At 44.8% G+C, this 25,538-nt stretch overlaps 1 protein-coding gene across 4 annotated transcripts; it reads right to left on the bottom strand.

Annotated features, from left to right (window-relative positions):
- Positions 1-141: 141 nt before the first annotated feature.
- On the bottom strand, positions 142-24,321 carry LOC120809849 (serine/threonine-protein kinase WNK1-like). 4 transcript variants are annotated; one of them, XM_078082683.1, is made up of 28 exons: positions 23,941-24,321; positions 21,195-22,437; positions 16,016-16,188; positions 15,541-15,761; positions 13,816-13,973; positions 13,029-13,117; positions 12,720-12,939; positions 12,472-12,573; positions 11,971-12,334; positions 11,677-11,846; positions 11,379-11,456; positions 10,979-11,014; positions 10,506-10,646; positions 8,322-8,398; positions 8,048-8,210; positions 7,838-7,954; positions 7,043-7,156; positions 6,900-6,948; positions 6,659-6,796; positions 5,438-6,330; positions 5,275-5,349; positions 5,050-5,163; positions 4,634-4,955; positions 3,975-4,137; positions 3,667-3,857; positions 3,368-3,544; positions 3,064-3,293; positions 142-2,883 (listed from the first exon to the last, which is right to left on the bottom strand). In XM_078082683.1, the coding sequence occupies exons 2-28, from the start codon at positions 21,981-21,983 to the stop codon at positions 2,512-2,514; spliced, it is 5,736 nt and encodes a 1,911-aa protein (XP_077938809.1). In that variant the 5' UTR covers positions 21,984-22,437; positions 23,941-24,321; the 3' UTR covers positions 142-2,511. The 4 variants fall into 4 exon arrangements, with proteins under 4 accessions (XP_077938809.1, XP_040019901.2, XP_077938810.1 ...); XM_040163967.2 differs by having other exon boundaries at positions 23,730-24,320; XM_078082684.1 differs by lacking the exon at positions 23,941-24,321 and adding an exon at positions 23,225-23,753.
- Positions 24,322-25,538: the final 1,217 nt, after the last annotated feature.

Here is a 25,538-nt window from a genome sequence, read left to right as displayed (position 1 = left end):
GATCAATAATACAATGTGTTTTCTGAGATGTCATAGAACTAGGTTTTCAATTCCTTAATTTTTTACAAATACATCTTAGAGAAGAAAATATTAAATTAAAATGGCAAACTGGTTTACTATTTTAAAAAGCATGACAAGCACTTTTAATTGATATTATTTTTATTTGTTTTTACATTTTGTACAATGTGAAAAACATACACAAAACAGACACTGAATCACAGGTCAGTAAGGAGGGATCAGAAATAAAGAGCTGAACAGATACGGTTGCGTGTCAGTAGCCTCAAACAGAAGTGTAGAGGTCTGTGATATTACGGATGATCGCCATGTAGCATATGGACCTTTAAAGAGTTTTGTCGTGGCCAGTGTAAGATTAAACACGTGTGTAGCTAGCATGCAGAAACCATATCCTGATATTAGTGAATAACATTTGAACAGATCAACGCATTTTGATCACTTTCAGGAAGGCAAAGAAGGAAAAGGATATCTAACAATATCAAAAACATTGAAGTCCGCAATAACCCTCATCAGCATGCAGATGTTTCAATTACCCCTCCGCCCCTTCAAACATTGCATATTCTGCATTGCAGTAACTTATTTTTTCTCTAGAGAACTTTTAACTATTCATCCAATCTACGAGCAGGCGAAAGTCACGACAGCACGGCACTCGTGTGAGGTGGTGGAACTAAAAGGTGAGCCAGCATGACGTTTAACCCTTTATACAGCTCACTCACAGCTTGAACAAGCACAAATCCCCTGCACAGATACCTACCCCCCCCCGTGATGATAAGGTCAGGCATTGACTTCGGGGTTCGTAATAATGAAAATGGTTCAATGATGAATCCACGGAAACCAAATAAAAACACAGCTGAATACACAACCATCACAAATAGAGCTGTGGCGAGAACAGACGCACGTTCACATTACCCAGTGTGCTCTTTGTTCGTTTTAGTGTCACATACGGCGAGCCGCTGCCCCCCCCCCTCTCTTCAGTGTCTGCGCCTCGTCCACGTTTAGTCTACTGGTTGTCTGAAGTACAGGCGCAGCTACGGGACTAGAGGAATTTGGAACGTGTCATTAGTGAGGATGCAAGGCACTAAAGTGTTCCTCGTGTTTACAGGTCAGAGTGCGTGTGCACGTAGCGAGCGAGTCACCACAATCACGCTGAAGTGGCCGAGCATTACGCCAAAGCGTCTACATCACATTGACAGATACGGTACAATAGAACGGAGGGCCGGGCAGTCGGAGAGAGGAGCTTAATAAAACAACAGGATTGCTCCCACGTGGTGAGTACGACACCATCGACAATTGCACTTTTTATATTCATTTAACTACCTGTTTAACCACCTTTAATAATAAACAGTGAAACAACATCAAAATCTGATGGCTAAATACAGGTCCATAAAGAAACATTTGTTTTTATTAAATATACGCATACAAAAACAGACCACAGAAAGTAAAAAACAACCCTCAAACAGAATGGGATTTCAGCAGCATCACCTCTCCAATTGCACACTGTGAATGGCGGTCAACACCAGGACAATGTGGCAGATCGACTGGTTTACATGCCAGGCGTGAAGGATAAATCTGTATAATAAACCTGGATGGATGGAGAACTCAAATCACGATGTCACCAGACTCACAGCGACATAAATACGCAAAAACATGGAATCATAACCCAGTGAAGAAATATCTATGTACAAAGTCAATGTTTAAATGTGTTTGGGGATTAAGGCCACAGTTACAAGGGACAGTTTTTCTACTCTTTGCCATTATTGCATTTTGCTGAATAGGTAACGATGGGGTGTATTCATACTGCAAACCTACGCATTACACTCCTTCCTAACTTACGTCTTTCTTCTTCAACTCAACCAGTCATACTTTGCTAGTCCGTCTTGGACACACTAGGTGCACCGCTCTACTTTCCTACTTTCTGTTCACGTCCCCCCCACCTCACTCTCTGAGATCACTTTACCAACATCCCCTATTGTTTTTCCAGGTGTATGTGTGTGTGTGTGTGGGAATATATGTGGTGTTTTAGTTTAACCGTCTTGGTTCCCAGTAGGGCTTAAAGTCTTAATATTAAGGATGGGAACCAGAATCCTACCCTCCCTTCTCTTCAAGAGGGAATGACGACGCCTGCTCTCGAAAGACATCTTTGGCTGCAGTTGATCATCACGTCACCGGACACGACCAACCCGCTCGTCACAGCTCAATTCCACAGCCAGCGGCCGGCTAAGTTTGAGACTTCTGTGCTGTGGATGTGTATTGCACTCTGCCTATAATTGCCGGACAGATTTTGTTCTGTCTGAGGACGTGAACCACATTAGCTCAACTCCATTACAGGAAAGAAGAAAAAAAACAAAACAATAAAAATTGAAATTAAAATAAAAAAAAGCAACACAACATGCAGCCAGTTTACCAGCCGACTGCAAGGAGAGCTAGTGGTTTTTTTTTATTAAACAGTCTGCCCTGTTTTGTCCTCCGTCTGAGGGGACTAGGAAAACAACTGGGCTACGTGGGCTTCAGGTTGGACCCTCCGGGGATGACTGAACTCTGGGGGGCTGCTGTGGTTCCCATGTGGTAGCCTGAGGCTGTTGTAGGTGGCTGGTACTGTGTTATCGACTGTGTGGAGTTGAGCATGCTGACCTGGCACGTGCCCGTGGGTCCCGCCCACTGAGGAGCACTGTACGGGGCCGAGGCATATGCGAACCCCGGTGCAACCGGACCCAGGGAGCCTTTACGAGGCCCCAGAGGGGCAGAGGGATTGGTTGGGTTGGGGAGATGAGTCGACGTCGTGGACGTGGTGCTAGAAGACGAGGGGAGTGTTGTGCTGAGGAAGCCGGGAGCTGAGAATTTCCGGCCCATGTTGGCTGGGGGGATGACCTGGGGAGGAGGAGGAGGAGGGAGGGGGGGGGGGGGGGGGGGTAGACGTTACTACGGAATATGCAGGAATCTTGCAAGTGTACATCTATTTTTTTTTTCTCCTCTCAATACCCCTTCCCAGTCTCCCACACTTGGTGACACAGTTGATGGCAGCTTTTAAAGATGGCGCTGAATGCCTACATCATGTCCCAGTGGCGATGGTGCTCCAGTTTTAGGTCCCCTCCTGCCCTGGGCGAGGCCGATGGCGTCCCTGGCCCAATTATCCACCAGTAGGTGCAGGTCATCAGTGAAGGTGCCCTTGCCCTTCTGAGTGTGGGAGGACGGAGGAGCGGGTCCCGTTGCCTGGGTCAAAGACGCGGAGTGGTTCTGGCAGTGGCCTGAACCATTTGCAGAGCTGGTCCCACTTGATCCTGGTAAGCGAGAACAGAATTCAAGGAATTGCTGCAATAGGCGCACGGTGAGTAAATTCAGTGCTTGCACATACCTGTGGAGCAGCTACTGAGGCTGGGCATGGATGGGGAGGATCTGAGCTGCTTTATGGAGGACCTGCTCGCTGTTTGAGACGCCTCGGCTGCGGTTTCTGAGGCCTCTGTTGATGAGGGGGAATTTTGCTTTGGAGGAGATGCTAGACCATGAAGATTCTGAGCTGAGGCCGGGGATCCTGAACGTACGTAAGACACAAAAGCATGTAAACATTCACGTAGGAACATTTTTAACTGCTTTAACAACGGACTGCAGCACTGACATCATAGAGAGGATTCACTTTATATTGAGTGTCCTTACCAGAGTGTTTGGGACTGGGTTGGCCGCTACAGCGGGAAGATTTGCTTTTGCTTTTTAGCCTTCGTCGACCTCCACCCATCACCATAGCTGGAGAGAAGACAGTAGTCGGGGGAGGTTTTCCCATCATCGAATACAGGGCGTCTATCTCCTCTTTCTGACGAGTCTGCAATGTCTGGATCTCTGTCATATGCCTGCGAGAACGGGTTGAGACATGCAGTCATGATAACATATTTCCATAGACCTGTTGATTTACACTAACAAGAGGAAGTGGAGGAAGTGTGAAGGAGGATTGCAAACATGTGGCTTACTTTTCTCTAAGACGGCTGATTTCTTTCTGCAAAGCCCCGCCCTCGGTCTCAGAGTCGTTGTTGTCACTACTGTAAATGGTGTGTGCATTATGAGGATCGGAGGGTCCGTTCTGCATACTGGAACCATGCGTTGGACTGGAGCCTGCTGCTGGAGCTGAGGTCACTGAGGGAATGTGTACACATGAGTTCGTTAAGGATACAAGTGTGCCTGGGGACCTCGCATGATTTAATAATGTACACAAAACATTTGTGATGCTTTTGTTTTAATGCACGAGTCGACTACTTCTGAGCATCATCTGCCGATATGTATAACATAATGGACTGAAATCTCAGTAGCTAGAGAAGTCTACTGAATATGCAAAAATGATCCAAGCTCTAAATAATATAACTCGCTGCAGCCTCCGACACTGGGATTATTAAAGAATTGTGAAATAGGCACAGGTAAAGCATTTTACAGCTCATATCATGAAAACCCATCAAAAGACAAAAGCAATAGCTGTGATAATTAATTCTTAAAATAATAATATTAATAAGATTCACTCAGCCTGCTCAGTTACAGAGCAGCATACTATTAGTAAAGGTGGGTTATACTAGTAGTATGTAGTACTATTTTAAATGAAAGCACGCTTGATTTGCTGAACTTTGAACCCAATACGTGCCTGTGACAGAAAAGCGGCCCACTTTAGAGCCAGGGGTCGGCTCAGAGGTCACGTTGGTGCTCTTGGACACTTGAAAGCGCCCAATAGTGGTCGGCCGACCAGCAGGCGCAGCGGACAGGGGGAAGGCTCCATTCCCAGAGTCAGTCTCACAGACTACTTTGGACAGGGAGGATGACCGGTGGAGGGTATTTTCTGGACTTGAGGGGGAGGAGGAGGATGATGAGGAAGAGGAGGAGGTAGAAGACGGCGTGAGGGAAGCAGAAGAAACTATGCTGGTGGGATCTTTAACACAGCTGGACACACGGTCAGTAGCAACAGACACCTGGAAAAGAGGGGGAGAACATATTAATGACCCAAGGAGCTCTAAGAGATTCTGAATCAACCGGCTGCATTTTAGGCCGAGACTTCAAACTTACTTGGAAACGTCCCAGAGTGAAATCTGCGGCTGGAGGCTGGATTAGATTACCTTCCTGAACCGTCTCTGGGCTCAGAGCTCTCCTCAACTGGACGTCCAAAGGACCCGGGGGTTTCTGTGACGCAAGTCACGCAAACAGAATATTAGGAACAATCCACAGTTGCACATATCTATATCTACACTGTGTGTGAAGAACATAAAAAAGCAGTGAGGCAGGGGGTATCACCTGATTTGGTCCAGGAAATGGGGGCAGATGTTCAGAGGGAGGAGTAGAAGCTTGGTCAAAACCAGTAGGTAAAGTCTGAAAATAAAATGTAGAAGGAATTGAAGTCGACAGTTAACCAACAGCGTTCAGGATCTTTGTCTCGCCTGCAGCAGTCCTCACTAACCTGCGCCCTGGGTTTGGTAGGAGGCGTCTGTCCTGGCGGGTTAATACCCTGTCCTGGGGTGGTTGTGAGGCCCGGGACAGCCGGCGTCCCCGTGGTGAGGGCGAGGTTAGACGGGGGCACCAGGGCAAGTCCGGGTGGAGGAGAAGAGGTTCCGGCGGGAGGAGAGGAGGTGCCTGTGTTCTGATCCACTGAGGCAGACGTAGAGCTCTGATCTTTAAAGAGGGACCGGAGCTTCTTATCCAGAGCCTGGATGGCGTCTCTGCCACCAGTCTTGTTCGAGAGCTCTGCCCCCTCCGACTCCACCGGCTGGACCTGGCTCTGGGTTGTTGTGTGCGGTGCTGAATGGACGGACGCATTCACAGGCTGCTGCTCTGAAGCGGGGACGGTGCTGGGGGCGGTGCTACTGGACGCGACGCTGACAACAGAGGAGACGGAACCACTGCTCGGGTGAGGCCCGGGGCCCGCGGGGACGGAGGTCTGCACTGACGGGGAAGGAATGGTGGAAGCGACGTTGGCAGCCGGCGGAAGCGGTGAAGGGGCCTCTTCATGGGCCGACTGGGGAGGTGGACTGGGATCACCGGGGACAGGGGCTGGAGTTAGGGACTGAATAGATGCAGGTGGAGGGGAAACCCTCCCAGTTGAGGGAGGCGGTGAGGATGTTGCCGTAGATGTGACACCAGGAAAAGTAATGCTAGCAGTGGAAGCTGCGGCTTCTGGAGGAGCCAAGATAGTGTTCGAGTTTGGGGCGAGTCCGGCCTCAATGGCTTCGTGCTCGGCAAGAAGGGGATCGATGGTGCTGCTTCTCTCCACGCGCGCCTGCTTCATTCTACTGAAAGCCTGCTGGAGAACTCCAGACGGAGCAGAGAGTGAAAGGCCCAGTGGCGTAGAAAGACCTAGAGAAATGTAAAAAAAAAAAAAGGAATAGGAAATTTAATTTCAAAAACTGACAATGTAAATCTGATAGTTTTAATCATCATCAAAGACTGAGACACAATAACGGTTTTATAACACTAAATAAACACCAAAAACCTTGACGGTTGTAATTTTTGGAAAACACTGGCAGCCTTCAGATTCTATAGACAATATCAAAGTTAAAATGTTAAGCTTATGGACCTCGCTCACGCATTGCACCTTTAAAGCTTATTTTAATGCAGTGTCAAATGCATTACTGTTGGAACAGTGTTAATCCCCTGGAAGTAAAACAAACTTCTCTTTTACTACCTGGCTCATCTCCGAAGGAGGTGTTAGCAGAAGAACCGCCAAAGAACTGCTCTCTAAGACGAGACTCGGGCACTGGGCTGACAATGAACCTTCGGCCTGCTGAATGCACCACCTGCGCCGTAGTGCTGGGGGAAATGCCTGAGAGAACAACCAAAGGGAAGGCAAAGATGTGAGACCGGAGTTTGGATCAATATCAATCCGCGGACTGGAGCGGTGCGTTTCCCCGCTAAGGTTTATTTACCTGGCAGCATGGGAACGGACAGCTGGGGCTGTTGTTGGTGGTCACTCATCTGCAGAGAGATGAACATACAAATGCGTGTGTTGACGTCGTCCGGCTCAGCGTGAGAGTCAAAATGCATCATCATGGGTGTTGTAAAGAAATACCTGGGGAAAACCTTCCTTCGTGCCCCGCCCTTTCTCATCGGCCATTTCTATGACTTCCCGGACCTGCTCGATGAAGGACTCTCGTTCACTTTCCAAGATGAATTCACTCGCCACCTGAAACAGAAAGAAAGAGAAGTTGAACTACCGTGACAAGCTCCGTGTGGTACAAGAACGTTCCACGTGTGGTCGGAATCTGTGACAGTCATTGGTTGAGGTAGCAGGTATTAAAAAGGGGCCCCAACATTAGTTATACACCCCCACTTAATAGGTTTAATCATTAATCAGTTGGCTCTTCATTGTCTTTCGTGCTTTTAGGTTGTAGAAAGTGCTCTTTACAAACCCATTTTATTATATTAAGTGTGCAACTAAAAAAGGTGATGTTTTGTGCATGGGGGAACAAACGCCTGTACAATCCAGACTCACAATTGAAAAGTGTAGAATAAAATCTCTCTCAGCATCAGTAGAATAATAATCCAACAATAAAATAAATCACCATTAATTAGGCAATGATTAAGGTTCAGACATAACAAGTTTGGTACCTGAATTACACACCATTCTTGCTGTTAAAATAGTCATCATTTATGGAAAGAAGACCGATATTAACACAATGGGTAACTTGTGTTGTTGGTAGCCTTTGCTCTCGTCTTCTTCGTCTGACCAGTTGCAAATGGTATTTGTGATAAAGTTTATACTTTATAAACACTATACACAGTGTGTATTATACTGAATGTATTTATTGTTACAAACAACCATTAAACACTAAATTCCTGAATGTGTGGAGGAAACCACTATTACCATGATCTGTGCAATCTCCTCTGGATTATCACCATCAAGGTCAAATTTGAAGGTCACCATCTTCCTGTTATGAGTCTCCAGCTGGCATTCTGCTACTCGATCTCCCACATTAGAGATCTGCAAAGCATCCGTTCAAGTTAAATTGCTTCCATGACAAGGAGCTTAAGACAGAACATGACGGTCTCTTAACTCATCACTTTGAACACATACGCTGAGAACATTGAGCTTGGCCTTGGCGAACTTCTCGTGGCGGGAGCGGCTGCGTACGGATCTCCGCTGGTGACGTTTCATGGAGCGCCCCTCGTGGCGACCCCCCGATGTAGAGCCTCCATCATTGCCGTCACTGAGACCTGAGGCGGCATCTGACAGGCAGCTGAAGGAAATGGACCCGTGAGAGAGAGCTCTGACCCACGGCTGCTGGTGGACCGGCTTCATGAAAATAACTTCTTACACTTATAACTTCTTAAAGTTAAAATCTTCTTACCTCTCTATAGACGGAGGCACCAGCGCAGACGATCTCGCCGGCTCCGCTGGCGCTGACTGAGGAGCGCTCGCTGAGGCCTGAAACACAGACAGCCGTCTCATCAGGAATCAAGCACGCAAAAGCAAATCTCTAAATTGTTTGCGCATTACTCTTTTGAAAGGGAACAGGACTGGAAATGCAAGAACTGGTTGCCAGTCACCAACCGTAGCCGATCGGTCTAAAATCTAGGACAATCCCCATCTCCCCCTGAACCATCAGAGACTTATCGGACGTCACCTGGTCAGTTGGTGGGTGTGAGGGCTTTAAATTGTGTACATATGAATGGCACAGCGCTTTGCTGCCACATGTCCAGTCACCGAAACAACGTTTCAAGGATTTACAATTGAGGGTATTTATTTAATACTTTGGTTTGAACGTCTTAAGCGCTTTCCTCATACAATGAGGTCATTTTAAATAATGTTTTACGCTTTTTTGTCTGAATTGCTTTGTTGACTGGATAGACAAATATTGATAGTTTAAATATAGTCTGATTTTATGATTTTTTTCTCCATCCACACACACACACGTGTCCTCCTGCGTGTTTAACCTTTTTTTACACCTCTGCTTTCACTGGAAATCCTGTTTTTGACATCACATTGTAAATACTTGCGGGTAATTCCCTTGGCAACGGGTTCATAAAGGGCTCAAAATGCCTGAGAGCCTCTAACATTGAATGATTTGACAATGGGACCGAAGTAAACCCTCAGTTAACGGGAGCGCCTCAAAGTCCGTGAGTGCGTAGTTTCACATTGGGATTGTGCGCATGTCTCCCACGTGATCACACGCTGTGAGCGCACGCTTGGCAGCCATGCCTCCTTGCAGTCAATGCTTGCAGGCAGCATGACGGAGCGGAGCAGGGAGTGAGCTCTGATCACGCGCTATATCGGGACTAAAAATATACGCCATCGTTTGCTTTTAACGTAGTGGCAGCGCGGCTCTTTTGGTATCGATGCGCCGTGCAACACTAGAGGGAACCTGTTTAAATTCCTAAGGAGCTCAAAATGATTACTTTTTCTGATCAAAGAAAGGATTTAAATAGATATTCAAATTTGTTTTTTACAAAATGTTAAACAAAGCATTTAGAATTTTTTTTACAGTTTACACTGGTTTTGGGAAAGTTTAAATTATTTTCGGGACTGATTAAGTGTGTTATTTGCAGTCAATAATAGTCTGCGGTAAGATGCATCTCTATTGATATATATATATATATATATATATATATATATATATATATATATATATATATATATATATAGATATATTATTTTTAATATAATTATATATATATATATATATATATATATATTCATATTCATTCATCAGACCATCCACCAGGTGGCGCCATTTTGGTTACTGAGACATGATTGGAGTAAAACAAGTGAAGCCATTATTCACCTCACAGGCAGAATGTAAATGTTGCTGTATAATGGGCTTTTCATACAATTTCCTTCACATTGTGCAAATTCGTCTCTGCTGTGCTTTTTTGTATGTTACTTACGTTTGTACAGAAAACTGCAGTTTTATCATTTCCAGTTATATTATAACACCGTGACCTACTTCTCCGTGATAAAATTAGTATATACTTACTCACTTATTAATTTCTACTTCTTATTATTACTATTACAGGGACATGGTTCATTGTAGGTATTGTTTTTGAGTTAAGTAAAACCTTGATTATTAACACATCACTGCTTATCATAAATCTATAAGACAATACATCAAATATTAAGGAACAGGAACTGTGTAAGGAGATGTGAACCAAATGCCTCACATCCGAGCCACTAGCACCAATCAAAAGAGCGTTTGTGCTCTGTAGAGTACCTGCAGCACCGAGAGGCATGAGGCCTGATAGAGGAAGTATAGGTGCTCTGCGTTGAGTGGAGGCGACAGAATAGGGCTTGGGTCATTGGCCCAAGACTAAGAATCATGCAGGAGTGAGCAGCATGCAGTCAGGAAGAGTGGCAGAAGAAAGGGGACAGCCATCGTAATGACAGACGTTTGTCCAGAGAAAAGAAAAGAAAAAATATTTAGATGAGACACAAACATTAAATTAGAAAAGCATGAAACACAATGTGGTGAAGCATGACGCCAGTGTAGGTAGGTGGATGTGTGTGTTAGGAGGAGCAGGGGAAGTGTGTGTGTCACCTGTATCTGCTGAGCTCCAGTCTGCGCCTGTGGTGGAGCGCCGCTCTGGAGAAGAGGGCCGCTGTCCAGCTGCTGCGGCGGCGCCGGCTGAGGGGGAGACGATTGTGAGGATGAAGGCAGCATCACCTGCTGGTTGGGATTCTGTGAGAATGGAAGGGACAGAAAGGGGAAATCTTTTTATAGTTTCACTTTGGCTCCACGGCAAACCCAGATGCACTTACCTGTCGCACAACATGGCTGCAATACTCATTGATCTATTTCAGAGACCTCTAACGTGCACGTCAGTCCACACATGCACGTTTCTGAAAAGTATTTGATGTGATATTCTTTGTCTGGAACCCAATCACGTTTCCATTTACGATGATCAAGTCCAAACTTACCAAATAGCCTTGTGTATGTGTGTATTCTATATTCTTTTATTTTCATGTGGGTGTAAGTTCAAGTGGTAAAGGAAAGTGGGACATTTTATCTACCTGAGGGGGAAGCGTTGGTTGGTAGTAAACTCCATACTATAAGAAAAAAAACATAACAAAATGGATGAGAGTAGGAAACTGGAGGAGGAAAAAGGAAAGCTAAAAAGGAAAATATAACGATACTGGTGAACTCTGGATTCAGAAAACAGAGCGGCTTTCAAAGCAGCAGCAGAGAATACAAGCTTCACGTTAGCTCAACTGCCTCTGAAAACAATACAGTGCTTTTGCTGACCTTGAGTGGTTGAAGTTCACATTTGTTGCAGCGATACTGGAGTGTACTTACGCTGTGCTCAGTACGACCTGGCACTATTAACTTTATTGTTGACTTTGAACCATGGTTTAACCAAGTGAGGTTTAAGTTACTCTTTGAAGACTTAACGACACGCCGTGCAGCATTTACCTGTGCAGTCGTCCCTGGAACAGGCTGTCCGCCAGGTGGAACGGGACCAACATTAGACTGGACACCTTGCAGCTGAACCTTGTGCACGACAGAAAGAGAACAACAGCTTGTGGTGAAAAAGGGGGGCAAAGAAGAACGCAAACATTTAGATGATTACATCCCAAGACCAAAGTATAGGTCAAAGGGTAAGGGTCTAAAGTCTGTAAATTTAAAAAACTTGATTCTAATTATATAGGCAATGCCGTCCCAAGATTATCTTCGGCACACAAGATTTTGTCCCATTGTCGACTGGACTCACCGCTGACAACTGCTGCTGTTGCATTTGGTCACTTTGTGTCTGAGGGAGTGAAGCTTGGGGCTGGAGGTGCTGCCTCGGAGGGGAGGATATGTAGGATATTCCAGGCTGAGGAGGCTGGACTTCAGGACGGATGCTGGAACCTGGTAGTTGGTCTCCCATGTGAATGGCGGCTGTATGAGGTGGACGAGAGGTTCAATGTATGAAAATACTCAAAAGCTTATGTTTAACGACAGGATCCTATTGTCGCTCAGTGAGCTCCAGGTGTATTTAGCCAAAACCATCTTTGATACACACCTCCTCCAGAGTGCTGTAGTTGCTGGTCCGTCTCAGACTCCTCTGACTCCGGCAGGATGGTGGTCCCAGTCTGAGCCTGTCCTGGGACTGCCACTGGGACTTGCCCAGTTGACTGAGGGATGTACGGAACGCCCTGTGCCATACCGGCCAGTTGGGTTGATTGGGGAGTGCTGTAGATGGAGCCCTGAAGGCCCTGCTGAGATGCAGGTTGGGTTGACATATGGGGAGTGACATAAGCAGCGGGCTGTGTCGCTGTCTGGGACTGAGGCACCTCCGGGCCCGGCTGCTGGGCCGCTGGCTGTGCTGGAGGTAACGGACCCTGCTGTTCTTCTTCCAGCCTTCTCTTCTCCTGATCTTCTCGGACCTTCAAGACAAAAAGATTTTAGAAATCACTAGAGAGGACTGATTGACAACACGCCGACATTACACCATAGGACGAAGATTCCCACAAAACACTTCAAAATAATAACATGAGATTCAAGAGGCAGAGCGTCGACCCACCTGCTGCCGTTGTGCTCTTTTGCGACTGATCAAAGACACTCTGTCCTTTATTGCCTTTGCAATGGTCTTGTGGTCACCATCACACACATAACCAGACTCAACCTAAAAAAAAAAACAAGAGACATGGCATGAAATTTAAACAATGCACCTTTCGAACAACAACAAAAAAGGTTCTCTTGTACAGTGTCAATAGGTTTTTGAAATAAAAAATTTAAAAAAGACTGATTCAACAATAAAGTGAAATTCACCATTTCTTGGGCCACGTCCTCAGGGACATCTTTGCTGAGGTCAAAAGAAAACTCAATAGCTTCGTTGTCTTTGTACTTCCCCTTAAGTTTTTTGACATCCTCAATTCGCAGCCACAGCTTAATAGCCACCATCTCTCCGTCGTCTTCTTCTGCCAACTCCACCCGCACCCCTGTGTCCTCCTGGAAGAAGGCGTGGTTCAGGAGGTCTTTGATCGAGTACCTAAACAAAAAGGAGACGAGCGGTCAGCAAAGTTTTCCTCGAGAGACCTCGGCTACCGTAAACCTGCTAGATGCGCTCGGTTTAACCACCTCTCGTCCTTGTTCTGCCGGATACATCCCTCGATGATCTCCTTCACTTCAGGAATGGCCACCTTGTCGAAGCTGCCTGGCTTCACCCCCTACAGGAAACACAGAATCCTGAATGAGAATGGTTCTACTAGTCATACAACCTTTTCTTTTCACCCGGTGTTGTTCTTCAGCGCCTCTACCTTGGTAACACAAAACCATTTCTCATAGACCAGATTACTTGGATCTTTTTACTAACTTCCTCTTTCAATTGTGTTTACGAGAATGAATCTCAAAAGCCAGGAAGTATGTCAACGGTAGACAATGGGCAAAGAGAAAGAAATGCTTCCTAGCGGCTGGTGTGTACAATTTGCAGAATGTCAGGTGAGGGCTGATGAGAAGAGTTATCTTCAATTATCTTCAGAAAACAGCATGGTGCCAAAGAGAAATGGAGGGCTGGCTGATCAGCTGAGCATAACGACAGCACAGGAAGAACGACACTACCTAAATATAGGCGTAACCCCGCGATACCAAAGCTGAGTCAACCGTGCTCAAGCAGAGGGGCGAGTTAAACAACACGTTTCTCCAGGACGTCGTCTAAGTTTACGCGTTCTTCAAACGGAGCGATAGAAAAGATCGGGGAGATGCAGGACTGCAACTCAAACAGTACGAGATAGAAATGTAATGTAAGCTTGATAAAGGGGTGTCAGCAGGAATATAATATCTTTCCAGAATCGGACACTAGCCTTCTTGGCACATAGGAAGAGGTGAAGGCAGAGGGGTGACATGGAGTGTTGAAAAAAAGACTTACGCTGGTGACTCTGCGGTAGATCTGTGCAGCGTTCTGGCACTCTGAGTAAGGGTACTCTGAGGTGGCCATCTCCAGCATGCACATTCCAAAGGCATACACATCCACTGACTCGTCGTACTTCTCCTCATACATCTCAGGCGCCATGAACTCAGGGGTACCTTAAATCAAAACAACTATTCAGAACTCTCCAACTCCCTTACTGATTGAGCGGGCTTCTCACAGCCCATTGCCCCTCTGCTCCTCCAACCCGTGAGGGGTTGAGGAAGAGGAGGACGAGAGGAGTGACCAGCCTGTTGACAGCTCCCGGAGCAGAACCTGTGAGGTGAAAGTCGGAAGAGAGAAGAAAAGAAAAAAAGGGGGAGGAAAGTAAAAAAAGAGACAGAAAACAAAAAAGGAAGGAGAGGCTGGGCTCAGTTAGAATGCAGAGAAGAAAGCACGTGTTTGTCTGTGTAAGACCGCAGCATGTTGGGATACGAACAGGAGGCCGAGGTAGCCAATGTGCAGAACACACGTGTTGTAGCCAAACTCAGGTTCTCCAGGGCAGAGTACAGTGTAGTTTTTTTTTTAAAAAGGGATGTCAATGACGTCTGCAAAGGAAATAGGCCTCGCTATGGAAACGGCTTTTGTCAAGACCTTACCGTTCAACCACATGGTCTTTTATAGAACACTCACCTTCTGGAGTCGGACTTACCATCTCTTCTTCTCTACTGCAGGAGCAAATGGTTATGGTCAAGGCTGAGAGAAGCCGATCCCATAGCTAGCTACCGTGCTCAGCGGTGTGTCTTTGCACATCGGCCCTGTTCTACTAATTGATTCGTTTTACATTTAATCTCTGGTCTTACACAGAAAAACGGGTTATTTGAGTGTAATTGTTTTTATATTGATGTGTGTTACAGCACACTGTCACACTTACCAGGCCCATTAAAGTTCATACTTACTCAATGACCAGCAGTACCCTATTCATTCCAAACAGCAAAATGGGTCACAGCTGAGGCTAGAGCCTACATTTTAAAAACATACCCAAGAATGTGAAAGTAAAAGTAAAATAAGAAATAAAAAACAAAGAAAAACCAAAGGCAAAAGGCTGACAGAGAGAAAGTGGGCAGAGCCTCCTGGACACAAAGACGGATCAAAAAGATTCTGCAGCCCTGTAATTTTTTAAAAGATAGTAAGAGACAAATGCTAGAAAAAAAAAACCTGTTGAGGCAAACCCATAGAAAAGAGTCGTTAAATATTATAAATATAACTGGCAAACAGACCACATATTTCCAAACCACAGAACAAAGACAGGTCTAAGACAGAAGCAAAGGCCAGGTCAGCCTGCAAGAAGGCATGAAAACTATTATAATATTAATATTTAACAATATGAGAAATGTTAGGCGCTACTTACATTCAGTAGGTGCCTGGGAAAAAAAGAAAACCTTTTTTTCGAGAAACATTCTGTACAATGACCAAACTTGATGGAGTCACTGTGCAAAAGAGAGAAAGCCTTGTGGTTATCTGCCTAAGATCACCACAGAGTTCGGGCCTCCATTTGAGCTGTGGTTTGAGAGACAGCTGAAACGCTGTGGTCTGTTTTTGAACCACATTGTGAGAAGAACAAGCCAAAGCAAGATACCCTCTCTGAAACACCATCATCTCCAATACAAACGCGCTACGACCTCAGAAAAGGAGCTGCCCCTCAGCGGAAGGGACCACAAGGTAGAAATGACTGCGGAGTCGTACCTATAACACTCTTGGCGAAGGATGCTCGCTTGAGCGTAGCCAGTCCCAAGTCTCCAATCTTGACGGATCCTGTTGGGCCTGTGATGAAAATATTGTCGCACTTGAGGTCCCTGTGGATGATGGGGGGAGTCCGAGTGTGGAGGAAGTGGAGCCCTTTGAGGATTTGTCTACACCAGCTTCGCAGCACTTTGATTTTCATCACCTTGAACCGTTTCAGATATCTACAAGAAAAAAAGATCATCATTTTTGTCTGGTGAGGAACACAGAAATAACAATGCATTGTACGAAAAAATATATTTGTTTGACAATTTCCTAATTATATTACCAGTTCATGCAACTTTTAGAAAATGCTGCTTTCTGACACAAGACAAAAAAGTCTGAATATTTACAATCAATAGTCAGGATGAGTTGTTTTTTTTCTCATCAAAATGGTGAAGCTATGAGTTCTATATTAATGTGTTTGTTTGTGACTCACGTTTTGAGTGTGCCAGAAGTCATGAGTTCAGTGACCAGAACAATGCACTTCCTGCCTTTGGAGGGTCCCTCCCAGGAGTCGTAAAAGCGGACAATGTTGGGATGCTGTAGTCCTTTTAACATCCCTGCCTCCTCCTTGAAGCGCTGCCGCTCGGTTTTTGACAGCTTACGGTCCTGCACGAGACAGAGAGGATCTACTTTAAGAATGCCACACATCAAAGAGGGCAGCGCGATTAGAAATATACAGACTCATTTGGATTGATGACTATTTTTACTAATGCATCAATGACTAAACATTAGTCTGTATATACACTTATTGGCACCTTCAATACAAATGCAAAGTAAAGCTTAAACCAAGACAATTCTGTACTCTTAAAAAATAAAATGGTCAAATGTTTGGCATCTGATGAGTTTGTCAATTAATCCCAGCAAAATGAATGCAAAGCTGAAAGCTTTCAACCTACCAGAAAGCGACCAATGTGCAAATAAAGATTAGCAGGAAGGCATGTAATAAAGGTCTACGTATAAAATGATCATTTAAAAAAAGATCAGGACTGTGTACAACGGTGCGTCTCAAATTGAATGAGTAATTAGTATGACCTACATTAACGTCATGCATGACTATAGAGCAGCGAGTCCATGCAAGTTGGACAAGCTCAGTGTAAACCCCCCCCTCCCCCGAGGACATGGTCAGGCTGTCCACTAAATTCAGCAAAATTGTGAATGGAGAGGGAAAGGAAAACGTCAAGGGGAGTGACATCACACAAAAAAAGCATAAATTAAATTGCTAGAGTAGTTTATGGTTGAATTCTTTCAATATTAACAATATAGGGAAACGTAAGTTGACAAGTAGGCACAAGAGAGGACAATGAATCAGGGAGGTAGTAATGGAGGGAGTGAGGGAGTAATGGAGGCTCCACAGTGCACTTGGCCTACTTTGCTGAGTAGTTAACGGTTTGTGTAATAAAGCACAATACATCCACAGCAGCTTCCATAACCTTGGAGCTCCTAGCGTAACCTCAGCAGCCTCCTCCACAAATACTCAAATACGGTATTAATGGCAGCAAGTCGACTAGAGACAAACCGCCCGATTGATGACTCAACTCAAATGTACGAGTCCAAACAATGAACTGTAGAGAATGTGGACGTGCACACTGTGACGTCACCCGTAGGTTCTTGAAGAGCCCTCGTGGAGCGCGAGGAGGAAACGTGTCGCATAGCTCTGTTAAAAGCATGCATGACAAAAATGAATAGGAAAGGCAAACCGCAAAAATGATCTTCTGGGCACATTTGCTTGACAAACAGGTGCCTCTCTGCATCAGCTGAGGCTGCTGTGTCTCGCTTATCCCACCTGAGCCCCAGTTACTCTTCAATCCATAAAACCATTAAATTATGTAGCTTGAAAAACTTGGTTGAGATGGTTTGACTGTAAAACCTCCCAGAAGACGTGGCCTCGGAGCACTATGACCATTTTGAGGGAGCGGCTCAAAGCGTCTATTAATCAGCGAACCTGAAGCGTCTCTCAGAGGACACCAGCAGCCGCAGTCGAATCAGAGCGGCATGCGAGAGAGGGAGAAGGCATGATGAGTCAGCTCGCTAAACAGCTGCGCTGCCACCGCTAGCAGCTGGGAAAGACTGCCCTTATGGACTCTGAACACGAAGAAGCAAGAGAATGTGCTTGGGAGAGACAAAGGGCAAATGCTTAATTTCATAGAATACTATACAGAACGAGAACGCTGCAGAATCTCTTTTTTTTTTTTTTTAAACAGGTTAAAATGTTTAATTGTTTTAATATATAAAGTGTGTTTTATTATAGAGTGTAATGCGCAACATGTAGCCACCTTTACAGAAGCCCTGTAAGCATTTAAAATATGTGCACACCTCCGTAGCCCGGGGTTTCCAGCCAATGGGAATCAGATCTAATGGCAGGTAACTACAAAGCTGCTTCTAAGCATCATAAATAAATTAACAATGCTAAAAATAGAGGGGGGGAAAACGGCCTGTGATCATGCCACGGGCTGCTCTGTCAGGTTTCTGTTCTGAGCCTGACACCGAGGGCTACATGAAGCCTCGGGATCACATGGGCTGAGCTCTGGGTAACAGCTGATGGGCCTGAAAGCCAAGAGGCCATGTTAAACGGTTCCAACCTAAATGTCGCTGAGTCATTGCATTGAGGGCAGCATGCGTTTATGACGTTTTTAGACCTGTGACTCATGCGAATGAGGACAAAGATCACGGTGACTTTCAGCCAAAACTGTCAGCAACACGATGCGTCCAAGCCATTTCACAACCTGTATGACTACTCATCTACTCTGAATGTGGAAGAAGAAAAGGAAACTGGGGCAACCACTTCAATACACAGCAAAAGAAGGTGCGAGTTCAAACGGCACAAAAAAAAACTACCATTACCAACGAGGAAGTTATTGGAATCTGATTTGATAACCATCGCTAACTACTTATTTTGCGCTGTGATTTTGTGGGAATCAGACTATTTCATGAATAAGTATTTATGTTCAAAGCAAGATGCTTCCAACGGTCATTATTTGGAAAAGGCCTAGATGATGATGATATACACACATGTATATGTATTCTCGCTATAATCTATGTAACTGTGGGCCACTTATGATCGTCATTCGAGATGTCCAAACCTCATTGCGAGATGAGCGCTTAAATTCACTTCAGAACTTGTTTTGCAATGACAGGAAAGGAACCTGTTGGTCCAATGAATCTAGACTAAAAGACAAATTGATCCTGTTCAGACAAGCCAGCAGTGACTGATCATCTTTGCCCACGTGTCGATGCACGGGACGAACTATCCTATTTCCTGCGGTATTAATGCCATAAGCATTCAGATAATGTCTCAAAATGAAAGGGTTTAAGTATTACTGCTTATTTACCTCCTGCTCTATTATTTCCTAATCCTAAATCTGTTGCAGCCGACATATAGAAATAAGCAAATGATATTCATTATGGCTTCCCCAATGACTGCCAATCATGAAGGGTAATAACAGACAAATCACTGTGCTTAGCTACTACTGAACGTCCCTCCCAGCAGATGAAAAAGCGGCTCACGCTCCTAAATCTATTTATTTTCTTCCCCTTGACTTCCTCTCTGCGGTGACCTACTTTTTGTTCAGGCACGCCTGCGACTTGGGAGCCAAAAAAAAAAAATGTGTGGGTGATTAAGGTTGGACGCCAAGACATACTTTGACAATTGTGGACAGACGGCTTGTCCGGCTGAATAATCCAGGGTCACTTTGTTTAAATTTGAAGTCCATCCACAAGTGAGGCAAGGCGGGAGAGAAGACGGAGTCGATCGTTTGGTCAATAAACTCTTCAGAGAGAAGTATCTCCAACTGGTAAAGAACCTCTCACAACATTTGGCACCAAATTTACCCACGTGGAACAAATCAGGTCACGACCACCACACCATAGATATTATGATTAGAGAACATCATGAGGAGAAACCTTCTGGCTGACACCAGTCAAGAACATGATTTTCCACTAAATATACCATTGGGATACATGGGGGGGATGGAACCCACAGCACAGTCATGGGACGGATTTAAAAAAGAAAATGTGAGGGGGGATTTCAGCTTGTGTAGCTGAACCGTTTTATAGAACTGAAATTCAAGTTGACATATAAACTATATGAAAAGAGAGCATCAGGTTTCACCAGAACTTGCAATGCGTTGACAAAGTTGACAATCGACTGTAAAACATTTCTATTAATCCGCTCTTTAAATCACAGTTGACTCTAATCTTTTTCTTTTGTTGTTAGTCTGAAAAATATTCAACTTTCAATCAATAACTAAACCGACACACAATCATACATCTCTTAAGAAACCCGGCTCTGGTGACCTGTGAGCTTCTCTTGTCGTTAGTTATGGCCACGAACACTAAACAATCAATAGTATCAAGACGCAGCATCTCACATTTACATATAATTTATATGCGCACACACGCACACATATGTGGAGCAGTTAAAAGGGCAGTGGGGGGACTTGGCCGGCCGGCCTGCTGCACTTCATACAGGAGATTCCTCCGTCAGGAATGTGACCCATTTTACATTCACACCAGCATTGGGAGCAGGAATGCACGGAGCATGCGCCTGATCCGGTCTTAGTGAGGGGGAGGGGCAGGTGTCTGTAATCTGCACATTTTTCTGAAACCAGTGTGCATGTGTGGTTATGGTTCTATGTGCTTCCATGTGAGGCCTCTCATGACGGGGTGGAAATGTGACATTTGTGCGGTGAACGAGGTCAAATATACCTACGGGCCATGTTTCTGACTTTAAAAAAAGGAACAGACAGTCAAGCTACCATTTTTAGCTTAATAACTATCTGTTGGTCAGCAGATTAAAAGCAAGATGATGAATTATCTTAAACAGGACCAGTGTATTTAGATATATTTAATAAAATCAAATGGGTTCAACAATTAGTAAATGAGAAGTAAAAGGCTCATAGAATGATTTAGGAAAAAGTGCAAAACTGGTCATGATTTTGAAAAAGTTTAAGTGAAATATTACTGATGTTGCTGCAACTGGGATGGGAAATAAGTTTTACTGACACGTCACATCAAGATGTGTTATATCATCAATAAAAATACATTTTATCCGATTTCCTCTCACAACGTAAAAACGCAATATGGAGACTACTTCTGACAAGGATTATAGTCAAAGATAATTTTGGGATTTACCTGAAGGTTCTTTTAAAACCATAGCTGTACAAGGCTCGATAAGTCTGGGTAATTTGCTTGTGTGTTACGGTGGGGTTAACTTTTATTACTTGAACTGTTCAGACTAACGAGTGGTCACATCAACCAATGTGAGCTAAACTGCACCGCAAAAAGGGAAATTGGATTTTTTTCGGTACGTTTTGCTTACAAACGCCATGCAAAGCAACTAAGGGGAAATGTTAGACATGACTATCAGAAGAAATGACACCGCCTGTAGCTCAGGTGACGGTTGGAAAGGAATAGAAATTGCTTCGGCACTACTTCACCACAGGTAAGGCAGAGAGAAAGAGAAATAAAAAGAAGATGAAAACACTTACACCTGGACTATAACACTGAGGGGGTTTCAACTACACAACATTCAAACTGATATTATATAAAGGGAGGGCAACAGCAGTTGTTAAAGTAAGTAGTGTTGATAATGGTTTTGGTTAACGGTTACATACCTGCAGCTCACACCAAGCCACCTCAACTGTGGTCTCGGTATCCAGGCCTTTGTAGACGGTCTTGAAGGAGCCACGTCCAATTTCGATATCAAACTTTAGGAAACGCCCATCTGGTGACGTTCCCACGGCTTTGGTCTCAGCCTCTTCAATGTCGTCCTGAACTTTTTTCTCAGCCTCCCGCTGCTCTGCCTCTGCCCGCGCCTTGGCCGAGTCCTTATCGTCTTCCTCCCCCTCCTCCCCGTGATGCACCTTCACTTCGGTGGTGCTCTCAGGTTCTGTTCGACTTGGCAATTCTGTTCCTAGGCCTGGTGCAGAGCAGGCCGCTGTCACCTCTCCATCACAGGTATCTTTTTTAATGGCAGGCTCCAGCTCTGAAGGCACTACATCCACCTTGGCTACCTCTTTCCCATGGCCCCCCCCTCCTCGTTTATCAGCAGCCTCTTGATTTTGAGCTACACTTAGTTCAGTCCGGGTCAAACAAGCAGCAGGAGTGGTCAGTTGCTGCTGGGGGACGGCGTCCTGCTGTGGAACCCGCTGAGGTGCAGGGACGGGTATCTTGCTGGGTAAAGGGAGGGCCAATGCCGTGGCATTAGAGTCACTGATGACGCTCCGGCGCAAGAAGCGGTGTTCAGCGGTACACCGATCGCGCTCCATGGTGTGATGCCGCCGTCTCACTTCCGTCGGCCGGCACTCACTCACCATTGAATCTGAACCAGAACTGGGGCCATTTCCACTCTTCTGAGGGGGAGCCAGGAACTTCACCATTTTGTCGTCTGGCTTTTCCGACATCCCACCACCCACACTAAGCGTAAGGGGGTACACTGACTGAAAAATTAAAATAATGAGACTTCCATGTCTGCCATGTAGGGTTATATTAGCAGTATTGATCTATGCTTTAAAAAGGAAGAGAGATACAAAGGCTTTGAACTTTTATCTCCTGTCGTCTTTTGAGTTAATCAAAGGCAGTCTTTATATATATATAGTGCTGAGATTGGAGGCGCAGGATGGGAGGTGTTCGCTTGTAAACGGTAAGAGAGAAAACACCACAGAGTGCTGATGTTGATACACAAGTCTCTTTAAGTCCACACCATCCATCCTGTAAGACACAGGGTGCAGCTTCTATCGGGCATAAGGAATCACTGGTGGGGAAGAAACTTGCACAGCCCACAAAAGGCACCGATCTTCCTACTGTAGGCGGAGGACAGAAGGCCAGAAGCGCAGAATGGGTTTCAGTTCTGTTTTGCTGCAAGGGGGATAAAAAAAAAAAAGCTGCTTGAATCGTTTGTAACAGAATTTGTAATAGACAAGTAGAACTTACAATATACATATGGTAAGATAGCATTGCTTTCATTGGTGCAGAATACAGAAACAATCATTTGATCATTTTTTTCCTTATGGTTCCTCCCTCTGGTAATAATCCCAGGAACATACATCGTAGGCATATGTAGGTATTCACAGTGGCTTTCCCAGCATGCATTTTTGCTGTATTTATCTAAATAATAAAATATTCATGTGTATGTTATGTGGCACAAATTCCAAATGCATTTCACATCCGTTAATGACACACTAACCTCTTAACACCTCACATATGTTAAACACCAAAAGGCACTGATCATTTCACCCTCGAGAAGAAACGTCGCATGCAGTTCATCGTGAGGTTAGTTAATATTGTCTGGATATTTATAGTTAAGTACGTTCTTAAAATAGCCAATCAAAACTAAACGTCAAAGATGCACGAATACATAAACCCACAAACATCTAAAGTTAAACTCAGGATGCATGCGATCGGTGCAATGTAGCAGATTGTATTTTTATATTTCTACAATGTTTTAGTCAAATGCAGGCGTGCTATTGCTAAAGTGTTGTAATTAGTCATCTATACTCTCCCGTGATAGCTGCCATTATGGAGTAAGCAACCCCAACGTCAGAACATTCATGATAGCGACAACAGCATTGCCACCAATGACATATTCAATGGCGTGATTGAGTTAAAACACAGCATTGTTGAGCGAAAGCCTTGTGTTACGTACCAACGTCTTCGCCGCCTTCAGAGTGACACCGGGTCCATTTGAAAAAGCTAAACCGAGCATACAAAGCGAGGAGGAGCGATGGCTCTTTGTTAGCTCGCTAACCAGCCGCGCTAGCACAGAGCTAGTTAGCCGGCGTTAGCTAGTGTTTAACCCGGGACATGTTAACCGACGATAAACGCTTTCCACGTCATGTCCCCTCTGAAATATATCCCGCTCCCCGCAAATAAGCGTAACGTTACAGTCGGCCAACGTCACCAATTCAATTAACGCCAGTTCCCTGTAACCATTATCAATGGACACTTAACGTTAACGTAACATATCCAACGTTACAACTTAAACCGTATCCGCGGCCGGTTTCCACCCGAGTGAGTAACGTTACATGCCGTGCTAACGCGCCGGTAGGAGAACCCACCGGGCGATGACGAATAGCGCCGCACTGCTAGCCAGCTAGCCGGCTAACGCTAGACGGGCAGGCCTCGCCGACGGCCTAAGAAGCTGGACCCACCTCCCGGCTGCCTCCATTCAATGTAGCGTTACCCGACACGTTAACGCCGAACCAGCCCTTCGGCCGTTGTTGTTGTTGTTGTTGGGCCCGTTCCAAACGCACTCGCATTAGCTGGTTCAAACGGGGTGCTGTTCGAGGCCGCGCGGTCACGCTTTCTGTGTGGAATGTGTACCTGTTTCCTGGCTACGCTGGGTGGCAGACAGCGACCTACCTCAATATCGTATCCACAACACACACAAAAAAAAGACGGTCATCGGCGTTGAAATCGTCGTCACAACGTTAATCCACCTTCGCGCGTGTAGCGGAGAATGCGCGCACGCCGCCCTTCGATGTCAGGCGGATACATGAACCATTAGTGACGTTAAAAGTTGCGATTTCTGTGCCCACTCTCAAGCGGCGCAGTTGCTACATATTGACGAAGAAACGGGTTTTTCCAAAGGCGCCTGCGCCAGTAAATAATGACATCATAACAAAACACAACCTTCATGCTGCCGGTTTGAATCTAATTTCCCTGTGACGATGGCGCGATGTATGCACACAATCAAAAGCCACGTGGAATCAAATCACGAGCCATTTGTAGATCGGATGAAAAATCACCAACTCTAAATGTTGTGCAGTGTGAATTTATTTAAATCCATTTGGTATGTGTTCATCTTTTATTTTATTGCAACCGATATATCTTCAGTTGTAATAAAACTAGCCAGCACAAAACGTTTAACAAAATAGATAATCATTTGCAAATGGCTTTTTGTGAATGTGAATGCGAATGGCTTCCACCAAAATAATACATACAATTATATTTTTCATCCAATTGAAATATAACGCCAATCCGTTGTTTGATATAACATAATGATGTATTTTATTGAATGTATATATTTTGCTTGATTTCTTCTGTGAAATAATGTGTTGTTAAAGTTTTTGACAAACCTTGATCAAACCATTGATAGCTGAAACCCTGCGTGAGAATATCAAATGATAGGGTTCCAATAAAATACAATACATTCTTCTCTCAGTTAACAAACTAGAAAAAAATACAGAACATTTTACAATGTAATGGTAAATAGCTAATATAGTACCTCCGCATATTTGTTAATTGACTTTTGTCGGAGAAAAAAAAAACAATCAGACAGATCATTATACTTTTCAAGCAACCATTTTGGAAACACAATTCTTCCTGCAGGGAAACACTGCCCCCTGTTTGGTGTGTTTTAATTATACATGCCTGGTGTATCTACTTGTATGCGATATTCACACAAATGAAAAACTCACTGCGGTGCACAATTTCCCAAAACCATGTTACGGATGTATATTTACCGCTGAGAGATCTGGGAGAGGATGTGGGCTTGGTGAAGGATTGCAAGATCCTTGGTGTCTCGATGAGCAAAAGACTGAAGTAGACCAACTTCAGGTGCTGGTTACAAGGGGATGAGTTGAGACTTTTTCTTGAGGAAGCTTTGATCCTTCAACGTGTGAAGATATTGGAGATGTTCTACCAGTCTGTTGTTGACAGTCCACCGTACTTCCCTCTTGCTAAGGAAGCAACATTGAAGCCGGAGACACCAAACAGATTTCACAAACTGGTTAAGGCCGACAGGCTCCATCATTGGATTAAAACTGGACAGTTTGAAAAAGGTGGTGGAGAGGGGACACTGGAGAAAGAATAATTCATACCCAGATCAGCCTTTCCACCTGACATCCGAGCACTTTTCCCAGCAGACACATGTCACAAGGACAGATACATGAGACTATTGCTGCCTACTGCAATAACAATCACTTCTGGAAACAACTGTAAGACCATTACTCTTTTTC

This window comes from Gasterosteus aculeatus, chromosome X (assembly GCF_964276395.1).
Source record: "Gasterosteus aculeatus chromosome X, fGasAcu3.hap1.1, whole genome shotgun sequence".
Taxonomy (NCBI): domain Eukaryota; kingdom Metazoa; phylum Chordata; class Actinopteri; order Perciformes; family Gasterosteidae; genus Gasterosteus; species Gasterosteus aculeatus.
Note: the sequence above shows the minus strand (reverse complement) of the source record. Positions and strands in the feature narration are given on the sequence as shown.